General features: G+C 38.5%; 3 protein-coding genes across 4 annotated transcripts; 1 reads left to right on the forward strand and 2 right to left on the reverse strand.

Moving 5' to 3' along the window:
• Positions 1-939: 939 nt before the first annotated feature.
• Positions 940-6,113, reverse strand: LOC107709396 (spermatogenesis-associated protein 22-like). 2 transcript variants are annotated; one of them, XM_016513848.1, is made up of 9 exons: positions 6,026-6,113; positions 5,607-5,656; positions 5,176-5,316; positions 4,783-4,921; positions 3,055-3,397; positions 2,742-2,847; positions 2,571-2,668; positions 2,171-2,372; positions 940-1,507 (listed from the first exon to the last, which is right to left on the reverse strand). In XM_016513848.1, the coding sequence occupies exons 2-8, from the start codon at positions 5,638-5,640 to the stop codon at positions 2,181-2,183; spliced, it is 1,053 nt and encodes a 350-aa protein (XP_016369334.1). In that variant the 5' UTR covers positions 5,641-5,656; positions 6,026-6,113; the 3' UTR covers positions 940-1,507; positions 2,171-2,180. The 2 variants fall into 2 exon arrangements, with proteins under 2 accessions (XP_016369334.1, XP_016369333.1); XM_016513847.1 differs by lacking the exon at positions 940-1,507 and having other exon boundaries at positions 1,992-2,372.
• A 2,968-nt stretch (positions 6,114-9,081) lies between these two features.
• Positions 9,082-10,796, forward strand: LOC107709397 (15-hydroxyprostaglandin dehydrogenase [NAD(+)]-like). The gene is made up of 3 exons (XM_016513850.1): positions 9,082-10,045; positions 10,194-10,357; positions 10,453-10,796. The coding sequence occupies exons 1-3, from the start codon at positions 10,043-10,045 to the stop codon at positions 10,625-10,627; spliced, it is 342 nt and encodes a 113-aa protein (XP_016369336.1). The 5' UTR covers positions 9,082-10,042; the 3' UTR covers positions 10,628-10,796.
• A 302-nt stretch (positions 10,797-11,098) lies between these two features.
• Positions 11,099-20,621, reverse strand: LOC107709398 (ester hydrolase C11orf54 homolog). The gene is made up of 8 exons (XM_016513851.1): positions 20,426-20,621; positions 19,747-19,845; positions 19,598-19,671; positions 15,386-15,487; positions 14,939-15,115; positions 12,675-12,824; positions 11,756-11,872; positions 11,099-11,649 (listed from the first exon to the last, which is right to left on the reverse strand). The coding sequence occupies exons 1-8, from the start codon at positions 20,490-20,492 to the stop codon at positions 11,476-11,478; spliced, it is 960 nt and encodes a 319-aa protein (XP_016369337.1). The 5' UTR covers positions 20,493-20,621; the 3' UTR covers positions 11,099-11,475.
• Positions 20,622-24,044: the final 3,423 nt, after the last annotated feature.

A 24,044-nucleotide genomic window follows, 5' to 3' on the forward strand; every position in this document is an offset into this window, starting at 1 on the left:
AAAATAACGGATAATGGACCATGGTGCAAATTAGTATTTTTGAAATTTTGTTTGCAAGGATCAAAACCAAAAATAGCAAATTAAATGAAAATTGAGTTTCCAACCATTTCCAATAATATTTTACTGAGACTTATCAGCATGCAATGAAAGGATAACAATGGTAGGCTCTTTTTAAATGGACTTCCTTTAATGGATCCAACCGTTTTAAAGGAACAGTTTCATCAAGTTCATCAAGAGAAACTGAACTCAAACTCAATAAATCTGACAGTCGGAAAGTTTTATCACCTGATATAATACCCATTCAAGGACCAACACTGTGGCTTAAGTAAACTGAGACCTTTTAATCCTCCGTACAAATTTTAAATTCACAGGCATCTGTCTGAATTTTCTTCATTTTGTTTCTCATAACCTCGTGAGGGCCATCAAGGAACTGTATTTACAGTGCGGACCAGGCCGTTGCTTCAACTGTATGTGAAAGTGAAATGATCCCACAAGTAAATCATTTGTTTTCCCAAACTGAGTGAACAGCATATGTTGTGAAGTCTCTTTTCACGTTCTTTACCTTAACACCTACTAGTACTGAATTATTCAGGATTCCTCAAATCAGGCTGTTCTTAGTTAAAGTTGGGCTTAGTTAACAGTGAGACACTATGTTCTGGAAAATACCAACTTCTAACCAACTTGTGCCTTTTGACCATTACGAAGACTTAAGTACCTTTTATCAGGTAATCTACTTCTAAAACATTTTGTAAATGCTTTCTTGTTGGATTAACATTGTATGATTATTTCTCTATGTCTCCATCTTTAATGATGATTAGTTTTAAAATGTTGGCGCTTCTTGAAAGCTGATGGCCTGTTTTGTTTTGAAGGGGTTGCAAAAATGAACAAAATGATGAAAGCTAAATTAGCAAGTCATTGAACAAGACAGGACAACCAATTCAGTCCTGATTTGTCATGACAGATTTATGTATTTCTTTGGGAAATTTGCTGTAACGATTAAGCTAATGTGCTAATGCATTTACTCTTGGTACAAGCTAAAGCTTCTACTTGGATCATTCCATATTGCACTTGGCTCACTTTTGCTGTTGTGTTGATTCATTTGTGTATTATGTGTTCAGACTGGCTACAAACATTGGCACTCAACTGCTCTCTTTGTAGATTTAACACCAAATTCTATGATGATATAGCTTACAGCGAAACAACCCCCCCCAACTATATACTTAACTGTTAGGGGTAACTGAAGCTCAGAGGACAGAGCACAACTTTAAACTGGCATGATGTCAAACATAACAGGCCCTTTAAACGTGTTTATGCAGGAGTACACTGGCGTCCTCCGATTGCCTTGACAGTAATGGCAACTTGAATTCTTGAGTTCCGTTTATGAATCATGTATGTGAAGTCTGACCACTGGTAGATCTTAGATCTTGTAGATTAGTGCTGTGGGTTTCCCGCTGTGATGTTTTGGTTGTAAATAATTCTGTAACAGGGCATCCTGATGTTTGGTTCCCTTTTGAAAGATATATTTTGTGATGTTACCTCATCATTGTGTTTAACCTTTGAAATCCCTAACAAATTGCTGTTATGTGTTTCTTCTTTGTAATAAAGCATTTCATAAGCTTAGCAAATTGATGTGTTTTGAATGAAGACACCAACAAATCTTTAAAAAAAATATTTCCCAAGTTTGGGAATGGAATACAAATTGTTGTTTTTTTAATGCACCAATTAACAATATAATAACGTAGAATTTAGAACTCAAATATGATGCATACAAATTTGAATTAATAAATATATTGTCACAAATTTAAATTATGTATGCATAGTTGCATAGGAAATAAAATTATATGCATCTAAATTATAACTCAAGATTATATATGCATATAAATTAGAACTAGAAAATGTTAAATGCATATAAATTATAATTTTATATTACATATGTATGTAAAATAGAACTAAAATATTTTAAATGCATATTAATTAAAATAAATCTAAATTGCAAATGCATCTAAACTGCAAAGTGAATCAATATCTACAGATACAGATCACAGATTTAAAACTGTTTTACATTCACTGACCATTATGGGTCATTCCTTAACTACTTCACAACTAAACCAAAACCAACCCTAACTTCAGTATAAGTCTGTGCTAGTTTAATCTTTCTCCTGTTACTCACTCGATCCACATCACATTTCACTGAAAGCCAGCACCACATTCCTCATCTCTGCATCTGACGCTCTCACAGCCTCCAGGGCATTATTTTGCTCTGACAGTGAAGCAGCTCGGACTGACACACAAGTCATTATATCCTTTTCTCTGTCGTAGTTTCCAACGCAGCGATGCACCTGACCTCTGATCAGTCTGGGCAGTGTCTGATCCTGAAGAACAAATACACAAAGACATCAAGGTTTATGTTGTCTAAACCATTGCCAACATCACATAACAATGTGCAGTCATTATGAAATAATGAAATGAAATAAGTAATCAAATAAAATGATACATTTGTAAAAATGCATGCGTTACATGGAAGAAGAAAAGATGCACCTCTGGAAGAGAACCAGTATTCTCAGACTCACATTTTCATAGAAAAGGCACTGGACCATCTCTTTACCATGCCTCATGAGAAATTTCTTTGCTCTGTGTTCTCCAACTGTAACTGCAGAGTCCAGTGTAGCTGTGCAGAGAGACAGAGCTGTTAGACACGGACTCAAATCAAGGGGACCGCATGTGTGTGATAGTCTCCTCACCAAACATCTCAAACAGCATTGGTACTCTGCTCTTGTACTGACTCCAGTGCTTCATGCCCTCAATAACAGCAGTAATAACATGCAGTGATGTCTCTCGAGGGGGCTTCTATCCAGGAGAGAGAGTAAATCAGAAATGTTAGCTGAACAAATAAAACAACATTTTATACCGAGAGGCAGAACATATTTGGAAAAAAGCAGTACAGGTTTGCAGCATTGCAGGAAAGTGGAATAGACTGTGCATTTTTACATTTTTGATTTTTTTATATGTTGAATGTGACCGCCACTTTAGACTTGTAAATGAAGTGACACACACCTGCTGCTGAGGGGTGGTCCGGACACTTAAGGTGTCCATCTTTTCTTTTGCCCACATTCCACTGGCTGATTGTCCAACAGGTCTGAAGTTCCACTTTCCGCTGTGACTCTGAGCTCCAGGGCCCTGAGTGCTTCCTGCTGTGGGGGTACACTGCTGGGAAGAGTACGGAAGTCTGGGGGAATTTGTCGGCCTGTTAAATGACTGTTGATTCTGGATGCTGCTGGACCATCTGGGCTGGCTGAGCGAAACAGAGCTGCTCCTTGGAAAGCCGCCATGAAGCTGGGATCCAGCTGCTGGCATCGAATCCTGTCTCACTGGAGGCCTCTGTTGCCCTGTCTGTGACCTGGAGGTAAAATGGTGACAAATACAAAATATTATGTCACAAATGCTTTCAGGATAACAAAAAATGTGCATTATGTGGTAAAACGTCTAAACAAGCTGTTTTATTCAACTTAATATTATTGAGTGTAAGTTAATCAACTTGACAATGTTCTATAAATTTAGGTTACACTTATTAGGGCTGCATGATAAATCGCATGCGATATTTAACGCGCATCTTGTCAGTAAAGCCATTCTGTAATCAGCGGTAAATCTCCATCACCTGCGGGCTTTCACATGGAGCAGCATTAACTACACAGAGCCGTGTAGTTGTCGGTGAACAACGGCTCTGTGTAGTTAATGCTGCTCCATGTGAAAGCCCGCAGGTGATGGAGATTTACCGCTGATTACAGAATGGCTTAACTGACAAGATGCGCGTTAAATATCGCATGCGATTTATCGTGCAGCCCTAGTTACACTTCACAATAAGGTCCCATTAGTTAACATGCATTACCTAAATTTAACTAATGATGAGCGATACATTTGTTGTATATTAATCTTTGTTAATGTCAGTTAATAAAAATACAGTTGTTCATTGTAAGTTCATGTTAGCACTAGTCCATTAAATAATATTAACAGAACTTTTTGTATGATTTTTTTTCACATTTCTTAAATAATGTATTAGAATATGTTGAAATGTCCATGAGATAAGATTAATAAATGATTTACAAGTATTTTTTTCATTGTCAGTTCATGTTAACTAATGTAGTTAAAGGAATAGTTCACCCCCTCCCCAAAAAAAAGTCTGAAATTGCACTCACCCTCAGGCTATCCAAGATGTAGATGAGTTTGTTTCTTCATCGGAACAGATTTAGATTCAAAATTGATAATGATGGATTTGTTTCTTACAAAAACAGCTTTTTGCTTCACAAGGTGTTAATTGATGGACTAGAGTCGTGTGGATTACTTGAGGATTATTGTGATGTTTTTATCAGCTGTTTTGTCTCTCATTCTGACCGCACCCATTCATTTGCAGATAATCCATTGGTGCGCAAGTGACGTAATGCTAAATTTCTCCAAATTTTGGATGGCCTGAGGATGAGTAAATTTTCACCAAATTTAAATTTTTTGATGAACTATTCCTTTTAAGTGTTACCTAAGATTACTTAAATACTATAACATGTGATTCTTAAGGCTCAGGTCAGGAAGAAATAGCTCCTTTTTTTTTTTTTTTTTACAAGGTACCAATCTTAATTTGATATTTTTGGCTATATGCTTGCTTTACGGTTTTAAATCTTTGCTCTAAAATACAATCCTGCATTTATGAAGAAATAGAGCACAGATTCGGACACAGCAGCTTCAAGACCTTTCTGGGTATATAGTCATTATTTCTTAGCATCAGTTGAGTACCAGACATAGGCAGGTTTTTTTGGGTGAGGTAAAGGTGCATATCCTCGTCCCACCACACCAGGTGAAGGAGCAGATCTCATGCTGGCTTGCTGTGATGAAAGATAGGTTTGCTGGTTCCACTGACCACTCTGACCTAAAGCTAAAGAGAATCCTAGGGTTATATTTGAAAATAAAACATAATTGATGAAAAACAGAAAATGACATTATCAGCTTTGCCTGCATACAGCCTGTAATTAGCTTTAGAGTTCATACCTTACCTGAAAAATAATTTCAGTGTATTACAGTGTAACATAATGATGATCAACTGGAAAGTGAATATCTGCCATCTGAACAATGAAGCACAAAGTGCTGCATCAGCATTAGATATGAGACTGGCGCAGTGGAAATACATACTGGGAAGAGCAGAGGAGGAAGCGGAGGAGTTTTTTGTCTCATTGTAGTGGCTGGTAGTGAAGAGCTCACTCTCTGAAGGATTAGACATCAAAGGCAGCCTGCTCCTCTTCCTTTGATTAAATAGAGGTACGGAGAGACTGCCTGCAGAAAGACAAAACTCTTCTTTGATTTCAGGCTCCAGCAACCTGAATAACACTTTTAACTGCATTAAAGTGTTGTATTAGCACATAAGCAGTTCAATTATTTTGACTGATTAGGAAAATTTATGTACAGGGACCTCTCTGAAAATAATAAATATATTAAATTGCAACCAATTAGCTAGATTATTTAGATAGTAGATGGCAGACTGTTAACTAATCCAGCTTTTATTTTCTGTTGTGTATTTCCAACCAAGTAACATAATAATTCATATTATAGACAGCAAATCCTACCTGTGGTTGGTCTCTGGTTTTCATTCCTCCGCATCTTGACAAATCACTGGCTGAGAGGTTTAACAATATTATTGTGCAAAAGTGAAACAATAATTCATTGTCAAATAATTCATTTCCAATAATTCATAAACTTTTATATGTATACCAGTTATCAGTGGCATTAGGGGGTCTGGTTTCTCATCAATATTTAGTTTTGAGAGTTTGTGTCGACTCCATGAAAATGTATAACCTTTTCTGTCTTGTTCTCACTCTCTTAACTCCGCTCAAAACCATAAGTATTGTTGAACTATTAAGTAAAAAGCTTCTATAATGATTTCGTATGTAATAACGTTAATACTCAAGCTGAGGTTTTTACTATTTGCTAAATTGATCTTACTAATAGTAAAAGGTCATTCATGTGCGAATAAAACTGTGCTTACCAGTACGAAATGACGTCAATGAAGTGAAAAGATGTGAATAAGAAACGCTTATTTAGTCATTTAAGGCGTGTCTGTGGTTTAACTTTATATTAAGTCTTCAATGTCAACATTTTTGCTTTTTGCAACGAATTCGTTTTGGCGCGAGTCGTGTGCGTGCCTTGGCGCGAGCGCTAGTGAACCACGAGTCATACCTCGAATCGGTTCTTTCGAACAGTTCAATTCAAAGAGCGAAAAGATGTGAATAAGAAACGCTTATTTAGTAATTTAAGGCGTGTCTGTGGTTTAACTTTATATTAAGTCTTCAGTGTCAACATTTTTGCTTATTACGACGAATTCGTTTTGGCGCGAGTCGTGTGCGTGCCTTGGCGCGAGCGCTAGTGAACCACGAGTCATACCTCGAATCGGTTCTTTCGAACAGTTCAATTCAAAGAGCCCGAATTAAAAACTGATTCAGCGGTTCTTTACGTACCATATGTCTCGTTGCAAGCATGCTCTATACAGATTTTATGTATTTTCATATTTTAGGGTTGCAAGCCTGTGTTTGGTTAGGGTAATGGCATTTTAAAAGTGGCAAAAATAAATTGAAGACAGAAAGTTTTAATGTGATCTTCAAACAGTATAACAAAAAGATTGTTTTAATAAAAATCAACCTGAGACATAAATGGCTCTATCAAAACATTGCTCTGTTAGTAAATTTTTTTCTATACTATCTTATTAATGTTCTGCGATTTAGAGGTGAAAGATGTATTTGAAACTGTTCAATTCTCATTACATCTAGGCCCATTTACATTTATGTATCATGCATCGTAGTTTTATATTTAGTTTTAAATTTCTTCTTTTATCTTATTGGAAACAGCCAAGTAGTGTTACTGTCAGAAATTAGATTTCTCACAATAGTTTGTCACCTCAGAGAATTCATATACGCAAAATATGTCTGTCAGCATTGACTCTGATCCACTGAATTACTGATGTTCATTGCTAAGATCTCTGTGTGTGTGTGTGTCTGTGTCTGTGTGTGGTGTGCATGTTTTAATCCTCTGTTTTACATGGATGATTATGTAAATGACAAAGAAATGAACAGTTTGTGCTCCTGGAGCTCTTTTAGTTACCAGAGTGACATAAGCCTAAGTCTGAACAATGAGCAAAAGTGTTTTGAGAAAGTTTTGAGTGGGTAATAAATTAACAGTGCTGCTGGAATTGTGGTAAGTTCATATGATATTTAGCATATGTAGCAAAAAAAAAAAAAGCAAAGTGGTTTACATTAGAATTAAAGTATAAATTTCAGTGTATGAGAAAGTATGATCTCTTCAGGTGTTGATAGTACAAAGAAACACAAAAAGAATAATTTGATGCATTAAATCAGGGGTGTCAAATTCAGTTTCTGGAGGGCCACTGTCCTGAGTTTAGCTCCAACCCTAATTAAACACACCCCCTGAACCAGCTAATCAAGGTCTTCAGAATTACTAGAAACTTCCAGGTAGGTGTTTTGGAGCTGTGTGGAGCTACAGTCTGCAGGACAGTGGCCCTCCAAGACCGCAGTCTGCGGTATTTATTCTAAAATATAAGCACAAGTAAATGAAGCCATTTCTTTGAATGCACAAAAAGTTCTGATTTTGCATTATGATCACCTCAAGACATATCAAACATTCAAGGCACAAATGCAAAACACATGAAAACCACAAGACATTTTTTTTTCTGCTATATAAATAGGGTTTTTGCTGTAAGTGGTAACTATCAGTGCTCATCAGACTACAGATTCATTTTGATTACAGGTGGCCTTCATTGACGTGAATGAACCACTGGGAAAAGAGTTGAAGGCTGCACTTGCCGAAGAATATGGACCAGACAGGGTTGAATTTTATGTTGCGGATGTCTCATCTAAGGAGGAATTTACAGGTATTTAAAGATTTTTATGTGTATTATTATTTTTATTATTATTAGTCTTTTTTATTTGTCTGGAAAAGATGAAATGATGAGATTTTCTTTACAGGAGTTTTTCAGAAAATTGTGGACAGGTTTGGCCACATTGACATTATGTACAACAATGCAGGGATCCTCAATGAAAATGACTGGGAGAAAACCATTGCCATAAACATGGTATGATTTTAATAATGCATCAGTCCATCTGTCTGTCTGTCTATCTGTTCATCTAGCAACATGTTGCACTGTTCATGTGGCTGTTATAGGTTGGGCTGGGGAGGGGAACATCTGGCTCTGCAGTACATGAAGGACAGTCCTGATGGCAAAGGGGCAATTATCAACATATCATCTACTGCAGGTTTGGAACTTAATACAGTAAATGAGTCAATCAATAACATTTTTTAAATATATATTTAATCATATGTATATTATATATTTTAACAATATGTATATTATATAAACAAATGCATTTATTTGATTGAAAATACAGAAAAAAATTGTAATATTGTGAAATATCATTACAATTGAAAATAACTTTTCTATTTTAATATATTTTGAAATGTAATTTATTTCTGTGATACAAGCAGTAGCCATTACTCCAGTCTTCAGTCTCACATGATCCTTCAAAAATCATTCTCAAATGCTAATTTTGGTGCACAAGAAGCATTTCTTATTATTATCAATGTTGAAAACAGTTGTGCTGCTTCATATTTCTGTGGAAACAGTGATACATTTTCATTAAAAAATGTGGGGTTAGTACGATTTTTTAAAATAAATGAATACTTTTATTCAGCAATGATGATTTAATGAAAAGTGACTGTAAAGACATGTATAATGTTACAAAATATTTATATTTAACAAATAAATGCTGTTGGATTTTCTATTCATTAAAGGAAAAAATGCATTATGATTTCCACAAAAATATTAAGCAGCAAAAATTATTTTCAACATTGATAAGAATAAGGACCACTGTTAATAATAACCAGTTATAACTGATAATAATTGAGCACCAAATCAACCAATTAGAATTATTTCTGAAGGATCATGTGACACAGAAGCCTAGAGTAATGCTGCTGAAAATTCAGCTTTACCATCACATAAATTAATTTGGTGCCGCAGGTGCAGTTCACAGAGCAGTATATGTACCACCTGAGTACTTGCTTTCAAGCTGACGATTTATCTGAGTTTGATAAAGGACAAATTTTGATGGCATGCTGCCTCGGAACTTCGATCTTGGAAACAGCACGCTTTGTGGGTTGTTCATGTGATGCTGTAGTGAGTACATATCAAATGTGTTGCACGGATGGCCAAACGATAAACCGCAGCCGTGTGTTGTACGCAGCTCAGGCTGTGGCAGCAGGGCCACTGTGCGACAAATCACCAGCATCTACAAAAGTGGTGACCAGGGTGTCACAACTCACAGCACACAATTCATCACAGCCTTCTGCGTATGGGCCTGCGTAGCCAACGACCCAGCCGGGTCCCCATGCTAACTGCACACCATCACCAACAAAGCATGAAATGGGCCCAAGATCATCAAGATTGGACCATGGATGATTGGAAGAAAGTGGTCTGATGAATCAAGATTCCTGGTGCATTACATAGACGGGCGAGCGAGGATACACCGATTACCAACAGAGGCTATGGCACCTGGATGCACTTTTGAGCAGAAACAAGCCGGCAGTGGTGGTGTTATGCTGCGGGCGATGTTTTCTTGGGACACTTTAGGCCCCATTATCCCAACAGCACAATCCCTGACAGCTGTCAAGTATCTGAACATTGTTGCGGACCAAGTGCACCCTTTCGTGGCAACTGTGTTCCTTGGCCATTACCAAAATGATAATGCGCCATGCTCCAAATTCAAATTTACATGGCCACTGTTTTGTTTGCTAAAGGAGGTCCTACAGGTTATTAGATGGGTGGTCATAATGTAATGGTTAATCTGTGTGTGTGTGTATATATATATATATATATATACAGTATACTGTATTTACTCAACTTTTTCATATTGTCAACAGGTCTGTGGTTTGTGCCAACAGTGCCCATCTACAGAGCGACTAAATATGCAGTTGTGGGATTCAGCCGTGCTATTGCAGTATGGTTAGTAATATATAATGAATAAAAGCTTTTTTTCCCCATTGTAATATGACAGCAATAACTCACATGAACTTGAAGCTTTGAAAGATAATTGGGAGTACATCTCTTGCTAATAATCAGGCAGATTTGATTAATTTAGTATGTTTAACAGGCTGTTGCTATGAAGTCCAACCTTGGGGTGAGGATCAACATTCTCTGTCCAGGTGTGGTGAAGACTAACCTGCTGTCCTCTCCTAATTTAGAGGACCATTTCGGACAGTTTTCGGAATTAGAGGGACTGAAGGAGATGGTTCTGGAGAGAAACGACTTTGAGGTGTGAGTTAACAGTCCTTATACTATTCAGTAGCGATTTTGCAGTGAAAAGTATTCGTTTAGTGAAAATGACTTCACTGTCATTGCTTTATTTATAGGCCTGATGATGTTGCCAAGGCCTCCCTTATTCTTGTGACAGATGAAAGCAAGAACAGAGAAATTTTGAAGATTGATGCTGATGGTATGGAGTTCATATCCCTTCCTGAGCCATGCGAAAGTAGCCAATCAGCTTCTTTCTCTGCCACAGCCAAAACTTTCAGAGCTGATTCCTAATGCCCGATTAGAAATGAAATGTTAAAGGCTTTGGCAGAGCTCCTATAAATTTGGCAGGTTGAGAATGTACTAATATTCCTCAGTTCTAGTTGGCAGTAGACAATATGAAAACTTGAGGCAGGCCTAATATACTGTAGGTCTTGACTAAATAAAAGATCAGGTGAAAGGTCTATGTTATTCTTTGTCTTTGCATGTGAGTGTTACAAATTAATGAATACTGAGCACACTATATTTTTTAAAATGTTTAATACACTACCAATCAAAGGTTTAGAATGATTAAGATTTTTAAATGTTTTTGAAAGAAGGCTCATGAAGGCTACATTTATTTAATCAACAACACAAGTAAAAAAGCAATACTGTTAAATAGTATTACAGTTTGTTTTCTGAGAAGTTGAACTTTTTCTATTTTAATAGATTTTAAAATGTAATTTATTCCTGTGAATCCAACGCTGAATTTTCAGCAGCCATTACTCCAGTCTTCAGTGCCACATGATCCTTCAGAAATCATATAATATGCTGATTTGGTGCTATATTTGTTGCTGTGCCAAATCAGTTGCAAAAATGTTGTGCAGTTGTGAAAAATTCAGTTCACTAATGTTTCAATTAATAGGCTAATCTCCCTGTGAAATTGATGGAAAAAAAATTGCTATTTGAAATGGCCTGAATATCAAGTAGTACAAAATGTATTGTGAAATGTATTGGATTGTGAAAAGTGCTCAAATCGCTCAATACTTATTATATTTATTTACTATTCATCAACATAAATTGCTCCTGGTAAACAGGGCAAAAACTATAACTATAGTGCTTATAATGCTTTTATAGCATAAAAAATAAGAACTGTCAATAGTTTAATCCCGGCCAATATTGTGTGTCTCAGTGGGTCGGTCGATACGGTAGATGAACTCAGCGGGCAGGAAGTATCCCAGGTACTCCACTGAGTTTGGAGTGGTGTCTATGTAGTAATGGCCCCCCTCACCATGATGACTGAAGCCATGAGTATGCTCCACTCTCAGGTCAAGACCCTGTGAATTGGGACCAACTAAAATTAGTTGATATTAAATATTTAGCAAAGATGCAGAATAATATTGTCAGTGAAATGGAGGTATGACACGGTGGGTTGGTACTCACTGGGTCTCTGGACACCATGACAGTTTGAAAGATCAGTGGAGCACTGATTTCAAAATGCCTGAGCCAGTTATTGACATCCTCATTGGTGTTTAGAGGGCAGGCGGAGAATTCAGGTGGCTTAAAGACAGAGCAGTGAAAAGATTACGTTTTCACATCATTTCTTCCATCACATCATTTCTGCTCTACCATTTTTAAGTTTAATCATAGTTCAAGATGCTACTTTATTCTATATTTTATCAGTGACTGCTTACACACACACACACACACACACACACACACGTATTCCTATCATTATAGGGACATTCCATACAAATAATGGTTTTTATACTGTACAAACTGTATTTTCTATCCCCTTACCCTAATCCTAAACCTACCACTCACAGGAAACTTTCTGCATTTATTCTGTATGATTTATAAGCTTGTTTCCTCATAGGGGCCAAAACAATGTCCCCACAAGGTCAAAATTTACTGGTATTACTATACTTTGTGGGGACATTTGGTCCCCATAACGTAGTGAATACCAGTACACAAACACACACACAAAAAAGAATCACAGTATTACAACCAAAACTGAAAAGCATAAAAAGACTGTACACTTCAATTCAAAAGTTTGGGGTCAGTAAGATAACATTTCTGAAAGAAGTCTCTTATGTTCACCAAGGCTGCACTTGTTTGATCAAAAATATAGTAAAAAGAGTAACATTGTGAAATATTACTGTTTTACTATTATCTATAGAATCCACAATGCTATAAATATATACTTTTTGATCCATACAATTTGCTTAATATAATAATTATACAAAGATTTGAACTTTTTGTTATTAAATAAATTAAGCAGATTTTTACATCTGGACTCTTGTGCTTTTTTTAGGACATCCAAATGTTTATTTTTTTAATTATGTTTATTTTTTTTTATTACCATAATATGGATCTTCGCCTTCCCCTTTTGTACGACGAAAGTTCCCCCCAGGGCCACGCTCTTCTCCCCATAATGTTCTTCCATGGTCTTTCTCATGCAGCTCACAAGACTGTCCTCTCCAGTTCTTCTGCAGGCTCTCACCTCAATGACCTGCAATGGTAGTTTTTCAAACCTTGTTACTGTTTGATAATAATGTTGTTGTTACAACTCGATTGCATAAAAGCACATGCACAAAGACAAAGCTACTAGAATCCAGGGTGTTTTAATATAATAATTCTCAGGCTGACAGAAATACAGGATAACTCACACAAAACCAGGGTAGTGTACACGAGGCCGGACAACACAAACTGAAAAGGCATTAGCTTAAATAGGGACAGTGATAAGGCAAACACAGCTGAACATAATACAATCAAAATCAATAACCATGACAACCATTTAACTTAGGTAGGAAAACGGTGCAAACATAAACAAAGTCCACATGGAGAGTGTGCATGTGTGTGACAGAACGCCCCCTTCCAGAAGGCACGACCATGTGTTGAAGGATGGAAAACGGATGAGACTCTGGAGGAGGAAGGACATTCGGGAGGAGGTCAAACAAAAAAGCCCAGCGTGGTCGTGAAAGTGAAGTCCAAGATGTAGCCTTGAGAAGAGGAAGATGGTCACTGATCCAGGCCACAGCTTAGACTGCGCACCACGCCGGCTTCACATGGGGATGTAGTCACGGACGCCACCATGGGGACAACTGGAGGTGACGATGACGTGGAGGGAAGAGCCCACCACGCACTTGGAGATTCAATGAAGCGGAGAGACACCGAAGACCTAGGCGGCAGCGACAGAGCCGTAGGGACGACCCCCTGAGTTGGAAGCAGAGAAACAGAGGGCAGAGGTTGAGCGGGAGTGACCGAGGGCAGAGGTGGAGCCTGAGGGAGGGCGGAGCTAGCAGCAAGCCGAAGGGGTGGAGGGCCGAAGTGCAGCAAACGGTCTGCAAGACCATGGCGAAGGTGGTGCAATGTCTGACACAGGTAGAGCCGACGTACCGAGGGAGCTCAGCGAGGGCAAATGCCTGATGTTCACTGCTGACATTGAGGGTGGAAGGAGCATAGGCGCAGGAGCCAGGGCGATGGGTTGAGGTGGAGCGGAGCACACAGAGATAGTAGACAGCTACGGGCTCATCAAGCCCGGGAAGAGGTGGCTACCGGCAGGCCTGAGGCCTTGACAATGTCCACTGTGAGCGGCGATTCACAGGACACCAGCACCCACTCTACATATTCGGCAAAACTCCCTCAAGGGCTTTCTGGTGGCAGTGTTGGCCGGCATGCAGGAAGCTGCAGAGGCAGTCATCCGGGAACGGTGTTGCTGGTACGAGACTGAGGAATTCCTCCAAATGTTCCTCCAAAGAGCGGTCCTTCTGGTCAAGGCACAGTAACTGTACTGCTGACAGATCCATGGTGGACGAAAAAAAGAAAAACAAACACGAACTTTCAAAAGGAAAAAAACAAAAGCTTCAAAAAAACTTACTTTTGAACTTTCAATTCAACAAAGAATTCTATTCATCCCACAAAAATATCAGGCAGCACAACTGTTTTTAACATTGATAATACTAAGAAATGTATCTTGAACACCGAATTAGTATATTATGGCGCTTTTCCACTGCATTGTACGGCACGGTATGGTTCACTTTTGGGGGGGTTTCCACTGGGTACAGTACCTGGTACTTTTTTCAGTACCACCTCGGTTGAGGTTCCAAGTGAACCGTACCGTTACCAAAACGTGACGTGTAAACTCTGCTGATCACTGATTGGCCGGAGAGAATCGCCGTACCACGCAGTGGAAAAGCGCCATTAGAATAATCACTGAAGGATCATGTGACACTGAAGACTGGACAAATGGCTGCTGTAAATTCAGCTTTGCCATCACAGGAATAAATTACATTTCAAAATATATAAAAATTAAGTTATTTTAAATTGTAATACTTCACAAAATTATTGTTTTTATTGTATTTTAATCAAATAAATGTGGTCTTGGCGAGCAAGAGACTTATTTTAAAAACATTTGAAAAATCCACATGAACAGCAGTGCGCAAATATTCAATAAATGCCTTTCAAGTAGTTTTGGGTTCTGTAATAATTATCAATAGCTCACTCCTGATAACCATTTCATCATTTTTGGCCATTACAAAAGGAAATACATCACAGTATTATTAGGATTATAGCGCTGCAATTCTGTCAGTGTAATATGAAGAGCAAAGTCCCCATGGTTTTTACCTTTCCAGGTTTGCCCTCACATGCATAAAGGTTTGCAAGGAGGCCGAAGTCACAGTCATGGAACCTGTCGCTGTATTTCTCCTGCAGACATTTTCCATCCACTGGGTTGATGGATGAAAAGTAACTGGCATTCACTGCAGGTCTTCCTTCAGCTTCAGTCAGCATCAGAGGCATTAACTACGAAAAAAACGTGACAAAACAGTGTTATAAACCCCACCGAATTCCACATTAAACCAAAAGGCTGTTTATTTAAAACAAAAAATATGTTTTGTAGTGACATGACTTTTTTTGTTGACATTACAAATAAAAATGTTTGTTTACTGATGCCACTGCAAATTCACATCAGTTTTTTTTCTTTCATTCATTGATTTTTTACCATTTCATTAGGTATAAACACTTTAATGTGGAAAAACTTCATGCTGCTTCTTTTAGTACAGCTATACAGACCTCTCCATTCATGCCAACTGTCTTGCAGGAAACAGCACCAGCACCAAGAAAAAATCCACCAGGCAGCTCCACCTCCTTGGACACAGTGTTCATGTTGTACACCTTACAGGCAGAGCAGGACAAAGTACACAACTCCCTTACTTGAGTGAAAGTACAGATACTGCTGGTCAAATATTACTCCAAGAGAAAGTTGTAAAGACAGATTTTTACTTAAGTAAAAGTACAGAAGTACTTGCTTTTAAAAGTACTTAAGTACCAAAAGTAAATTTAATTTTTTGTCAACACACTGTTTTATAATTGTTTTATGTAATACTTGCAAAACCTTATGCCTCTGAAGCAACTTACAATACATTACTCCTATACACTAACTAGCTTGTAGTATCTTTGGAATAAAGAGCTTTTATAATGTTAAAAACCTATAAAAATGAAACAAGTGAGTTGACAAAAAAAAAATTATTTAACACCCCTACCCACCCCCACAAAAGCAGCACTCCTTGGACACAGTGTTCATGTTGTACACCTTACAGGCAGAGCAGGACAAAGTACACAACTCCCTTACTTGAGTGAAAGTACAGATACTGCTGGTCAAATATTACTCCAAGAGAAAGTTGTAAAGACAGATTTTTACTTAAGTAAAAGTACAGAAGTACTTGCTTTTAAAAGTACTTAAGTACCAAAAGAAAATTTAATTTTTTATGTCAATGCACTGTTTTATTGTTGTTGTATGTAATACTTGCAATACCTCTGAAGCAACTTACAATACATTACTCCTATACACTAACTAGCTTGTAGTATCTTTGGAATAAAGAGCTTTTATAATGTTAAAAACCTATAGAAATGAAACAAGTGAGTTGACAAAAAAAATAATTATTTAACACCCCTACCCACCCCCACAAAAGCAGCATGGTAGTAATCTCACACAGCTCTGGCAGTGTGTGCACACATCTACGTGTAGCCCTTCATCCACATTTGAACTGAGTCAACAGTGAATAATAAAACTGTTGACTCATAATAAAACTGATAAAACAGACTGATAATAAATAAAAAAAAATCAAACCTGCTTTAAAACGCTGTGGTTACTAACATAACCTCGGTTCCCTTTAGATAAGAAAAAAGGATGTCCAATTTATAAAACCTGGTGAAGGTTAACAGTGACGACCAGCCGGTGGCCGCACAAATGTCACCAACAGAAATCCCGCTGGAACAAGCCCAGGAAGAGGCCATTCCTCTGGTGGAGTGGGCCCTCACACCTTTAAGGTACTGCAAGCCTGCTGAGGCGTAAGTCAAGGCTATATCATCAACTATCCAGCAAGATCTCTGCTTCATAACCGCAGCCCTTTAGAGTGGCCTCCGAAGCACACAAAGAACTGCTCTGAGTGCCTAAACAGGCCAGAGCGCTCAACCTACACTCTAAGAACCCGAACCGGGCAGAGTGGATTGGGACCCTGCTCACCATCTGAATTGGGGAGCGCCAGAAGTGTGATGACTTGTGCTCTAAACGCAGTGGAGAACACTTTCGGCACATAGCTGTGTCTTGGTTTGAGGACAACTCTACAGTCGTCAGGCCCAAACTCAAGACAGGAAGCACTGACTGACAGTGCTTGCAGCTCACCCACTCGCTTGACCGATGCTAGAAAGGAGGGCAGTCTTAAACGACAGGGGCTGCAAGCCAGACGACTGGAGCGGCTCAAAGGGAGGGCCCCATCGGGCTCTGAGGACTATAGATAAGTCCCAAGTCAGCACAGTATAAGGACGAGGCGGATTAAGGTCATTTCTGCTGACTGATTTGCCAGCCACGAGAATGATTCACCACGATGGCTACCACATACACTTTGAGGGTGGAAGGGGTGTGCCCCTTATCCAACAGTTCTTGTAGAAAGGTTAGCATGCTTTCCAAGCCTGAAGCAGGATGGCAAGTGATTCTAGTTTTTCGAATGGGGGCGGGGAACTGACATTTGTAATAATGAGGTGAGGAGAAATGCTCTTTTGAGTATTTGGGTCCGCTATCACAGTGGCAGTTTGCTTGGGCGTGCACTGAATGAGAAGGATGGGCCCAACTTGAATGGAGCTTCCATCACTCAGTGTTAAGTAGAGGGATGGAGAGCGAGCGCGAGCTTTCTTTGAGGGAGTTCTGGCCTCGGTGAGAACTGATCCTCTCCTCTTCCTTTCAGCGTTTGGATCAGGACAGCTTCTGAGGCTTAGAGTCTAACGTAACGCTGGGGCAGGGACCTTGGCACTTCAGAAACGGGTAGCATTTCGCCGTCCAGGGGCCCTGCTGAAGCCCAGGCTCAGGTTTAGGCTGGGGCTGAAGCGGCACAGGCTTGGCAGGCTGAGCGGATGGAGCCTTCTGGTGACTTGAACCAGCCACCACATTGGTGAGCTTCGGCAGAAAGTGGCACATTGCCTGCGATGACTTAAACGCTGTAAACCACTCAGCAAACCCATCCACAGAAGGGCCAATCAGTCCCTTAGGAGAGACTGGCGAGTCTAGGAAGAAGACTTTGTCAGCGTCCCTGATCTCTATTAAATTCAGCCAAAGGTGGCGCTCCAGCACCACCAAATTGGCCATGGCCTTGCCGATCGCCTGTGCAGTGGCCTTAGTAGCATGTAAAGCCAGGTCAGCCTAGTGCCAGCATGCCGTCCTAGTGAGCGCAGCCTCTATGTGGGCGCTGCCCAGACAGGCGACGCACACATCGCAGGAAATTGCTCGGAAATTTGCTCAGAAATTTGCTCTTAGAATGCGGGATGGCCATATGGGAAGGCTTCTGGCTTCTTCCGCTGCCAGGGGCTCCTTCTACAGTGGCGAGCAGCAGGCTGAGCTTCTTCCTTCTTCGGATTCTTGCTTGCAGAGTCAGCGAGATGATGATCTTTGTCACTGAAGGAGAAAAATTCTGATGAAATGCCGTTTAGAGCCAACTTATTTAGAGGTCGGCTCCTCCCCTTTTGGCGGATTGAAGTGCGATTGGTTCATGCAGAACAAATCAGGCTTCATTATCATTAGTAAACAGGAGTTTCCCCAAAAGCGTCAGCGACGCAACGGGACCGTTCTAAAGGGAACCCAGCAACACAACTGTAGCTATATAACATTACAACAGCAACACTGCTTTAACAAAAAAGCAAAACAGCAAGATTTATTTGACATAGGGCTGGGCGGTATATCGAGTTTGTATGATATATGGATATTTTCTTTATAAGCGATTCGATATGAGGCAATACCATTTATATCGATATACAGTAGGGATGTAACGATATGAAAATTTCTTATCACGATTATAGTGACCAAAATTATCACGCTTATCAGTATTATCACGGTATTGTTCAAATGTGCTGGATATGTTAAAAAAGTACGGACACATAAATAACTTCACCAAGTTTTATATTTAAAAATCAACAAACAACAAATAAAATTACTTTTTGTTGAGCTGCTGCGGAGAAAGTGCATAATCTAATTTGTTCTAAACATGTGACAAGCTTCATATTAAGGCCTTTAAAAACTGGTAAGACAGTATAGTTTATGGTTTCGTTTCGCACATTAGTTTAAGTGGCTCGTATATTAAAATATACATTTCGCTGAAATATTTGTAGTTGGACAATACAATTTTTTAAACCTACAAGTAAGTCTATTTTTATTATAGCACTGACTGTAAAGTGACTGTAATGGGGTAATCAAAATTGCCTAACACAACTCTGCTTTTGTTCTTTTTAGTTTAGTGAATTTAACTTCCGCTTTAAAAGCCTTATTTTTGTTTTTATATTGCAATGTTACAATGTTAGAATGAAATGTGATTTTAACCATTTTTTGCACATAATATAAAGGCTTACATGGTTACATTCACTTTATTTGTTTTCATAGCCTTTAATATGTATTGTTTTGTTGGACAACATTGGGCGGTAAATGAAATATATATATATATATATATATATATATTAAATACAGATTTTTTAAAATACAAATACAAAAACACAGAGATATATACTGCATATCGCAAATCGGCCAAAAAATACAGATATTAATTTTTGCCCAGCCCTAATTTGACATCAAAGCAAAATTTTCAAAAATGCTCTCTAATGGCATACTTAAGTATGCATAAAGTAAACACTCAAGTAAATGTACTTTGTTACTGTCCACCTCTGCTTACAGGGGAAAGTTTGCATCGGTTAGGGTACAATTGTGTTTTTTATGACAGTCACATTTACAGTTTATTAACGCACCTTGTCCGGTTGGGCCAAAGGAATCAGATATGGTACACCTCCCACATCAGTGATACGAGGTTTGCCACACAGACCTAATAAAAGAGTAACAAGTGTTGTTCAAAGAGCCTGTAAAACCTTGACACATATGGAATAACATTTGTACTCACCCTTGACAGGAAACCCAAAAGGCTCTTGTGTAAGATCTGGACAGTCAGTAACAGACACTTTTACATCAGAAAAATTCTTATTCAGTCCTGATTGCAGCACTGTAACACAAACACACACCCACACAAATAGATACAATGAAGAAAAGTGTGCCCAGCTGCAACCAATCCCTTAAAGTCAGAAAATCCTTAGTAAAAAAAACTTGTAAGGATATTATTAATGCAAGGATAACTTAAAAGTGCACACAGTAAATTTTTGTTAATGTTTAGCTCGCTGTTGTTCATCGCAGTAACGTTAGTACAAATGGACTATACATCTAGGACCGAACGCATTAATGCATTGATTTACTGTAGTGGGTAAAAAGTTTACATAATTTTAATGATTTCATTTTAATAATTTTAACAATTTGCATTTTATTCATTTCTTTGTGTAAAACATTTAATTAGCCAGAAAAAAAACTTTAATGTTGCAATGGCTGGTGTTTGCAGTCTACATCAGCCGAAATACAAACAAACAAACAAACAAATAAAGGTAAAGAATCGTTAAAAAAAATTCAAAACTGTTTAAAACAGCCAGTTTGAAGTTCGGACTCGTATCATGTCACTTGGGTTTCTCAAGTACAATGAAAGAAAACAGTCATGCTACATGCTATACCCTTTTAAAACAAAATGCACCGATTACCCTGACATAATTCCGCGAGATTTGGAACGTGCAGCTGGAATTTTTCGGTCTTGCCGGTGTTTGCCATCCTTCTCGGTGTGTGTATTGATCAGTCAGCCTCACGCATGTAGACGGATCACATGACACATGATCACATTCTTTCCGCTCGTATCATTTCACAGCTCTGAGCAGAACGAAAGGAGCATGTAAACTCGTGAAAACGCTTTGATTGGCCATCCAGAAAACGTAAACACGCCCTATGGAATGACATTTAGGACAATATTCAAAAGGAATTGTAAATTGTATTTGGAATTGCATTTTCAATTTGTGGACGCATACAATCCACACGCAATTGCAAATCGTGCATTTGTGTCTCCATTTTCTTTTCCGTGTATATAACATGTCTGCCAAATTGCAAACGGAAACAAAAGTCCATTTGCAATTGCATTTCCAATGTCTTACGAGTTATTATGACCCTGTCATTTTGCAATTGCAATAGAAAATCACCCATTAGCTATTTCACTTTGTACCCGTCCTGCTCCAACCCTCACAAAATTCAAATAAAATCGCAATCCCCTTAGCACTTGCATTTCCAGTGCCTAACAAAGTCAACTGTCAATCAGAACATCATTATTCATTCCTATGAGGAAAATGGGGAAAACAATGGGGAATGGCTATTTTTGCAATTAAAACATGCTCATTTATTTATTTATTTACTTCAAACAAATTAAGAATCCAGAACTGGTTTTATGTTCACCTGTCAACCAGAAAAAAGAAGCAAAAAGAAAACTCGGCAATGGGTCATATACTGGATGCAGAGTGTTAAAGAGTCATATACTGGATTCAAGAATGTATCGAATGAATATCATCATCACACAGTGAATTTTCTTGATGGATTAAAGTGAAAGTGAAGTGACATGTGGCCAAGTATGGTGACCCATACACAGAATTTGTGCTCTGCATTTAACCCATTCAAGTGCACACACACACACAGTAGTGAACACACACCCGGAGCAGGGGGCAGTAATAATTGCTGTTAATAGTGTTCATCGTCTGTTTGATTACGTCTTTAATTGATTTTTCCGTACATTTCTGCCATATGTACATTAACTGACAGTCACCACTGATAAGCTACCACTAAATATTGTAGAACCTTAATTTGCTGTAAAGTTGCTTTGCAACGATTTGTATCGTGAAATGCGCTATACAAATAAACTTGAATTTAATTGAATTATTCACTTCCCCCCACAGACAATTCCTGCTGGACCTGAGACTTGAACCCGCAAACTTCAGGTTACAAGCCCGACTCTCTAACCATTACGCCACGACTGCCCAAATCAGAGAATATGTAGAAACTTGGCATGATGTGTGTAGTGCGTCGTCCATGTGACTCTGTGCTGACAATCCAAGCAATTAAAAAAAATTACATAGTGACATTCAATCGCAGCTCATGTTTAGTTTGTAAGTGGATGCTCTGAATTCTGCTTCATTTCAGTATTTTATTCAACATAATTTTTTTTTTTTTATTCATGAACTATATTTGTATCTTTTTGACCTTTTTTGGCCTATCGCACACCGGAAGCATTGCATTCAGTTCAAGAGTGCAGTTCAAAACTGTTAATCTAATCACCAAACAGGCCAAAGTTCACTTCAAGAATGAACAAAGTGATGTTGATGAGTTTGAAGTTTGGTGTATGACAAAACAGAACAAAGAAAAATATCCATATTAATGCTCTTAATATGAAGTATTCAGACTTTATTCAAGTCACAGATTTTGCTGAAAAATGCACAATACACGATCTTCCGGCCTAGGATGAAGTCATTATGTACATTAACAATAATTTTGTACAAAAAAACAATAACGCCACTTCCTAGTGAAAAGAAAAATAGTTAAAATGCTGATTTCATTTGACTGGTAACTATATATACACAACAGTTCTTTCTGGTCGTCGAATCTCATTGACTGAGAGCAGGGGCGGCCCTGTCACTGTGAAACAACAAATATATACCGAGTTCTGTCATGAAACTCTAGATGGCGCAGGCTGATGGGTCCTTAACATAACTGATGATATTCTTAGCACTAAACGACTTGTCACAAGCTGATTGGTTCATGTTGCATATGCAGCCAATGAGCTTGCTGCTTTACATTTAAATGGCTGATTAGCATTCGCTTGAGCATTGCAGAGCGTTTTCAGTGTTCCTCTGAAACCCTCTACCTTCCCCAGCTCCACCTGTATAGATTTGCTACGGGTTATTTTATATGCTATTTGTGCAGCAGCAGTATGCCTTAAATACTCACAGCACCATATCGGCTTATGTATTGGCAGTAGCAAGTTCCTGTACTTGCTTGCAGCAGCAGCAATAATCTACAAATACAGCAATAACCAATAGCAGCAGCAGGGAAGGAAATGACTGTGTAAGTTGCATAGTTTTTAATCCATTGATTTATCTCTATCAACATAATCACACAAGATATTGTAGTAACAATATCTTGTAATCTTTACTTGCTGGAAAATGACAAACAGTCAAATTTGTGTCTTTAGCACACATGCCACATGTCCCTAAACCGGAAATTTAAAGCAGAACGCGCACCACTTGCAGGTTTGTGTCAAAAGCCAGCTAGTGTAGCATATGCAAGCCCACTGCCATATGCATAATTTATTTTTGCACTGTTAATCAATTTTACATTTTCACTTGGTGCAGGACAATGTAAGGAAGATACTACAGACATTTAAATTCCACTTTTTCACTGCCTGACCATCGTCTTAATGTTTATGCAGTTCAATGTGTTTTTCTATTTTTTTTTATCTAAAGCACCTTATTGTTCAATAAGTGTTTAGATGTTTCACATATCTGTCTTAGCTGTCATTATCTGTCATGGTCTAAGCATTATCTGTTTCTGTTGTTCTGATGAAGGAAACTTGTGTTGGGGAGGATTCAAAGTCTGTTGAGGCCCAAGTGAATGTGCTACAAAGTGAGTATCGGAAAACACATTCAGACATCTCCACTGTCCAAGACCACATGGCACGAACATTCTCCTGGAGACGTTGAGAAAGCATGGAAGGAATGTCTGTGGAGGATGTACTCAAAAAATACCCATACTTAAGGACACCTGCTGGAGTGAGTATAGTAATAAAAAAAATCATTAACATCTTTTACAAGAACATGAAATGCATCATATATTGTGAACCTTATACATTAGCCTTCTAATTGTTTTTGCAGTTCTGCACTGTATGTAGCTATACTGTCTGAGCCAAAGAGGCTGTATTAAATTTATTAAATTAATTTTGTATTATTATTATTATTTTTAATGTAGGGGGACCCTGCTACACCCTTTCCAACCATTCCAACCATGGATACTGACTGGAAAATGGCAATCATAGGAGGAGGGCTCAGTGTGGTGAAAGTAGATGGAATAGACATGTGCCAGTGCACCAGCCTTGATGAAGCCTTCATAACAGCCTTCTGTATGTATTTTGCTTTCAACATTGCATATCCACCACACCTGAAAAATACACTGACTTTCCTTCAGAGGCACATTGTCAACATTGTGGAAGAGGGAGACAATCCGCTGCCAGTAACTTTACTCCAGATGATTAGCCTTTTGTATTAGATCCTCATGCCTCAACTGTACCATTGC

Source organism: Sinocyclocheilus rhinocerous, unplaced genomic scaffold, assembly GCF_001515625.1.
Source record: "Sinocyclocheilus rhinocerous isolate Xijiao unplaced genomic scaffold, SAMN03320098_v1.1 scaffold9082, whole genome shotgun sequence".
NCBI lineage: Eukaryota > Metazoa > Chordata > Actinopteri > Cypriniformes > Cyprinidae > Sinocyclocheilus > Sinocyclocheilus rhinocerous.